The sequence below is a fragment of the Mandrillus leucophaeus genome, unplaced genomic scaffold (assembly GCF_000951045.1).
Source record: "Mandrillus leucophaeus isolate KB7577 unplaced genomic scaffold, Mleu.le_1.0 Scaffold141, whole genome shotgun sequence".
NCBI lineage: Eukaryota > Metazoa > Chordata > Mammalia > Primates > Cercopithecidae > Mandrillus > Mandrillus leucophaeus.
The window spans coordinates 2,572,479-2,579,081 of record NW_012101377.1 but is presented as its reverse complement, the minus strand read 5'-3'; the positions used below and the strand labels follow the sequence as shown (position 1 = coordinate 2,579,081).

The 6,603-nt window shown below is 38.9% G+C and overlaps 1 protein-coding gene across 1 annotated transcript in view; it reads right to left on the bottom strand.

Annotated features, from left to right (window-relative positions):
* Positions 1–3,485: 3,485 nt before the first annotated feature.
* Positions 3,486–6,603, bottom strand: part of ZBTB8A (zinc finger and BTB domain containing 8A) — a 50,689-nt gene continuing 47,571 nt past the window's right edge. Inside the window, exon 4 of the mRNA XM_011974061.1 lies at positions 3,486–4,740. Coding sequence (XP_011829451.1) covers positions 4,408–4,740 — 333 coding nt within the window. The 3' untranslated portion in view covers positions 3,486–4,407. The remainder of the gene's footprint in view (positions 4,741–6,603) is intronic.

The following is a 6,603-nucleotide window of genomic DNA, read 5'->3' as shown; positions in this document are numbered from 1 at the left end:
AGTAGCTGGGATTATAGGCATGCGCCACCATGCCCCGCTAATTTTTGTATTTTTAGTAGAGATGGGGTTTCACCATGTTGGCCAGGCTGGTCTCTAACTCCTGACCTCATGATCCGCCCACCTCGGCCTCCCAAAGTGCTGGGATTACAGGCATGAGCCACCGCGCCCCGCCTCCTGTACCTATTATTATCGCCCTTCCCAGTTAAACACATCTTATGCTACACTGCTTTTAGTGATTTTCCATACTTATTTAATTTTAGGACTAAAAAAATTTTTTGAAAACCAATATGAGTGGAAATTTCAATAAATCTTGGCATGACCTGGCAAAATAACTTAATAATTGAGTTCTGAGCTCATAAATAATTGAAGCACCAAACTTCTTTCATCCATTAGTCAGTACTTAGCCATATAGAAAACAGTAACTATGCTTATTTTGATTGCATTACTGAAAATATAATATTGAAAAATTTGTTCCTAAATTTTAAAAAGTCTTAAGATCTGATACCCATAGAAGGAACATCATGTGCTAAGGATGTGATTTGCTTCACTAAGAGACCATATGGTTACCTGCTTATAAGCACAGTGAGTAATAGGAGTTACAAAATGAGGCTGCAGCACTCAAAGGGAATTCAAGAAGTTGTCTAATTCCATGGTTTTCAACGTTGTGCACCTGAGTTCTGCAGAGGTGTCTGGGGAAAGGTTTGTGGGGGGCTTTAACCAGAGCAGCTCTGATTTTAGAGTTCATCCCTTAAATTTGAGCATCTCTAGGAAATAATTCATTTGAAGAGTTTCTCAGGTTAAAAAATTACTTTAAACTGCAGATCTAGTCCATTTTGTTTCTTCCAGACACTAGGCATGACTGCAGTGGTGCTTTCTTTTTGTAATGCTTCATCCTATACCCAGACACTCTTGAGAGTAATGGAGTTAGAAGGGCATTCAGAAGTTGATAAATGGCATTCCTGCAAGAGCAAACTTTGGTCTAACCAAGTCTTGATATTAAAAAAAAAAAAATCCTTGGCATAAATAAAGCTTATTTAAACAGATTATACCCCTATGTAACATTTGCCCACATGTAAAAACCAAAGAATTCAATTTTCTCAAATCATCAATAGACAGTTTCACTGTAGAAAATAACCGGTCTCTAATGTCTTAGATATATATGATATGATAACTGGAGGCATTATTTACAACTTACAGACATGTCTTAAATGTTCTTTTATGATGTTAAAATGATACAACAGATTCTCTTGTCTAGTTTGGTGAACTCGATCGTTGTTTTGTGGGGATCGTTTGATGCTTGTTATAAACAATTATGAGAAAGCATTATTTCTGAAAAGGCAATTACAAGTGCTGGTGGCAGTGTGTTCAGTGAATGTTGCTGATATTCATGCTGATGTATGTAAAGTTTGCATGCAGAAGATAATAGCATAAAAGGACATTTAGATCATAGACTAAATAAAGTGCATTAGAGTATACACATGCAAGCACTACTTCATTGATATGAATGAAGTTCAAATCAGCCATTTTTCCTATTGGCTCCAACAACTAAAGAATCAGGTTTTAATTTCAAAAGGTATCAGTATTACTCTGGTAAGACTAGAGAATGAAAAGCATTTCCTTCCTCATTCAGATACACTTTTAATTGTTAAGAATCCTGATTTGGGCATGGTGGCTCACGCCTGTAATCCCAGCACTTTGGGAGGCTGGGTCGGGGGTGGATCACGAGGTCAGGAGTTCGAGAGCAGCCTGGCCAACATAGTGAAACCCCATCTCTACTAAAAACACAAAAATTAGCCTGACATGGTGGCACGTGCCTGTAGTTCCAGCTACTCAGGAGGCTGAGGCAGGAGAATCATTTGAACCCGGGAGGCGGAGGTTGAGGTGAGCCGAGATCACGCCATTGCACTCCAGCTTGGGCAACAGAGCGAGACTCCGTCTCAAAAAAAAACAGAATCCTGATTTAGGAACAGCCATGTTGGGAGAACAGAGAACTCAATGCCTATCATCCAGTCTTGAAGCAACTGGAAATGTGCCATCAAGGGAATCTTGAAAAAGTCTCAATTAAGTACCATGAAACAACTGGTTATTCATCTATTTTTAAATTTTTTAAAAGAAAGTAACCAATTTAGCCTAGAAATCGGTATCAAGGACAATAATTAATGAAAGAACAAGAGAAAATAATAACATAAAAAGTATCATTTTGAGGTATGTCATTTAAAAATGGCATTTAAAAATACAGTAAAATAGATGGTACCTCTCCATATACAATGAAATTCTATCAAGCTCCACTGTGATAACTTGCAGAAGAGACCTTTATGAAGTTCAGCTCTTTACTTCAGATATTTAGATTTTACCTTTAGAACTAAAACAATGCTTCTCTAATTTAGCTGTAATTTTGGAATGTTTCATAATTCAGGCAGGGGAGAAGTTTTTTAGTTTTTTTATTTTCTGTTTTTTGTTTTTTGTGACAGAGTTTCACGCTTGCTGCCCAGGCTGGAGTGCAATGGCACAATCTCAGTCCACTGCAACCTCTGCCTCCTGGGTTCAAGTGATTCTCCTGCCTCAGCCTTCCGAGTAGCTGGGATTACAGGCATGCACCACCACGTCGGGCTAATTTTGTATTTTTAGTAGAGATGGGGTTTCTCCATGTTCTCCATGTTGGTCAGCCTGGTCTCGAACTCCCAACCTCAGGAGATCCACCCGCCTCAGCCTCCCAAAGTGCTGGGATTACAGGTGTGAGCCACCGTGCCCAGCCCAAAGGGGAGAAGTTTAAAATTTGTATATTAGGAGAAAATTTGTCTTGAAAATATATAAACAAGAGAAGCAAATATGTTCAATGTACTTAAGTGAATAATTTGTTCAAATAGTTTTATACTTTAAATTTACATATAAATAACTTGACATAAAAACATACCAATAGGTACTGTAGGGACATTACTTAGCACTATTTGAAAATCTCTAGATCAAGATATTATATGTTGTTGAAAATGATTCAATTCCTCCTTTCATACTTTCTAATTCTGATTGGCTTATTTTTATAATTACTGCCAACTGGTGAGGTTTGACTTCTATTCTTTGCCATTTCAGGAGACATACAGGGAGAGAATGTTGAAAGAGGATTGTTTAAAATCAGACCCTGTCCAGTCATCAGCTTTCTCTCTCAAACTTTCTGACCTTAATTTCCTCATTTGTAAATCGGAGATAGTATCCACCTCACTGATCGAGAAAATATGTGAGAGAGTACTGTATAAATAATATAGCACTACATAATATTAGAAATCACTCAAATATGGTAAGAACCTCCTAGTTTATTTTCCTTTTTTTTTTTTTTTTTGGGTTTCTCTCTTGTTGCCCAGGCTGGAGTGCAATGGTATGATCTTGGCTCACTGCAACCTCTGCCTCCCAGGTTCAAGTAATTCTCCTGCCTCAGCCTCCCGAGTAGCTGGGATTATAGGCATGCGCCACCATGCCCGGCTAATTTTATATTTTTTAGTAGAGATGAGGTTTCACCATGTTGGCCGGGCTGGTTTTAAACTCCTGACCTCAGGTGATACGCCTGCATTGGCCTCTCAAAGTATTGGGATTATAGGCGTGAGCCACCGCGCCTGGCCTGTTTTTCTTTAGAGAGATGGATGACCATATTGACAGATCATCTTCACAAACTGCCTTGACTTTTAGGCAACATTAGTTTCCTGCTTTAAGAAAATATCTGCATTTAATCTTTGGTCAGCCTCTACTTTCATTTTTTTTATTGTTTGTTTGTTTTGTTTTTAACAATACTGAGAGTAATTTTAACCTAATGATAAAAATGTCAAATATGAATGATTTCAAACATTTTAGTCTTCGTCCATAATCCTTAAACGTTCAGGATATCAGAGTAATGACAGATTGTTTCAGATCTCAAATTAATACAAAGACTAATTTGTCTAGTCAGGTGGGTTGCCAGATCCTTAAATGTGCTCTTAACTGGTTTCCTGTGAAATTAAACATCGGTTGTATATGTGTTTTTGAAACACCTTGAAATTGTCTTACATAAAGTTTGGATGTGGTGAATTTATTTAAAGTATTTTCTTTGAAAAAAGTTTGCTAAGTAGATCTTCCAATATTAAAAGAAAAAGGGTATCTCTGTAATAAAGTAAGAGGATTGTAATGAAAGTAAGAGGATAATTGTTCATCCATCATGCCAACTCAAGCTAGTTCTTTCTTTCCAGTGCAGCAACACATTTTAGGGCAACAAAGTTCAGAATGGATACAATGGCCTGTTCAGAAAGCATGCAAGTTATATCAGATCATTTCTTTAAAGTCAGTATGATAAATTTGTTAACTAGACTCTGACCACAGAAAGAGAGAGATACAGGAAGTCATTGTAAATTGCAGACATGCCAGCTCTGTTGGTTCACATTGCAGCTACCTAATGTTGGGCTTAATTTCTTTTTCTTCTTCTTCTTCACTATCATCAACCTGTTGGATGACCAGATCAGCAGACCCATCTTCTACAATCTCCACATAGGATCTATTCTCATCTTCACTCAAGTGCCATCTGGAATCCTTATCTCCATCTGATGGGGACATAAGATGTTGTTCAGCTTCCAAGTCAATGGGGAGGCTGTCTATGCCAAATTCTGCAAGACACTCATTACACAGTCTGTAGCGCCTGGTTCCCTCCTGTACCACTTGCCCTGTTAGATCTGTCACATGACGTTTACATTTTCTGCAGATGAGTTTACATGCCTGGTGAATCTGTGTAGAGATTTAAATAGTGATAAAAGTGATTTTTCAAAAGCAGGACAGTTTGATATTTTAGGTACCAGTTCATAAACTTAAGATGTTCAAAGCCATGCATTAAACTCAAATTAACATCTATTATTAGAAAAAGATCAAGGGTTTTAGTGGCAAATTGATGTCACAGAAATATTAAACATCAGTTTTCTCTAAATAGTGGCTATCATGTTTTTTATTATTAATATTACATAATAATTTCACATCCCTTAATCCAATAGCATTTGGGTATCTGAGGTAACAACAGGATACTTCCTATGATAATAATAATTGCAAACACTTACATGCACCATGCACTTATTTATTTATTTTTATTATTTATTTATTTATTTATTTTTGAGACAGCGTCTTACTCTGTCGCCCAGGCTGGAGTGCAATGGCGCAATGTCAGCTTGCTACAACTTCCGCCTCCCGGACTCAAGCAATTCTCTTACTTCTGCCTCCTGAGTAGCTGGTATTACAGGCACACGCCACCATGCCCAGCTAATTTTTGTATTTTTAGTAGAGATAGGTCATGTTGGTCAGGCTGGTCTTGAACTCCTGACCTTGTCATCCATCTGCCTCGGATGCCCACAGTGCTGGGATTACAGGCGTGAGCCACTGTGTCCAGCATACTTTTTATTTTTAAGATAAGGTCTCCCTCTGTTACCCAGGCTAGGGTGTAGTGGTGACCATAGCTCACTGCAGCCTCAACCTCCCAGGCTCAAGCAATCCTCCCATCCCAACCTACCAAGGAGCTGGGATTACAGATGCATGCCACCACACCTGGCTAATTAAAACAAAAAAAATTGGCCGGGCGCTGTGGTTCAAGCCTGTAATCCCAGCACTTTGGGAGGCCGAGACGGGCGGATCACGAGGTCAGGAGATAGAGACCATCCTGGCTAACACGGTGAAACCCCGTCTCTACTAAAAAATACAAAAACCTAGCTGGGCGAGGTGGCGGGCATCTGTAGTCCCAGCTACTCGTGAGGCTGAGGCAGGAGAATGGCGTGAACCCGGGAGGCGGAGCTTGCAGTGAGCTGAGATTCGGCCACTGCACTCCAGTCTGGGCGACAAAGCGAGACTCTGTCTCAACAAAAAAAAAAAAAAAAAATTTTTTAGAGAAAGGGTCTTGCTATGTTGTCCAGTCTGAACATATCTTAATTTGAGGTGGTGGTGGGGGTGGAATCTCTCTTGTTTTGTGTATTAATTTTTTGTTATTTTACTAGAGAAAGATAAATATTGTAAAAATTTAAATGTATCAATATTTTAGATAGAAGGAGTACTTGCCATTTTTATTAATAAAAGATCTGCTGGAGAGAGGACCACACAGGGATTGGAAGGCTTGGGGTTCTAGTCATTTACTATCTTCGTCACTTACTAACCATGTATCTTGGAGCAAGTAATTTAAAACATTATATAAACTTGCTTTAGGGTGACAGTTAAAATATTTAACTGGTAAGATATGGGCACCACCCAGACAGATGAGAAACCTGACTAATTCTACTGGACACTCGTCATAAACAACTACTATGGTGCTGGTTCTACATATCAGCGTAGTATTATCTTTGCTTGCTTCCTGTGGCTAATGGGAATACCACTCACAGGGCTAACATGAGGACCAAATGAGTTAACGTGTGAAATGCCTTGGTAAACAGCTGTAGTTGAGGAATAATTAGGTATTATAATTAGTAACAAACAACTTTGTTCAACAGCTGTCAGAACAGTAGATTATGGGTTCTAATCTAAAAATTATAAAAATTAATTGTATAGGCCGGGCACGGTGGCTCACGCCTGTAATCCCAGCACTTTGGGAGGCCGAGGCGGGCGGGTCGCTTGAGGTCA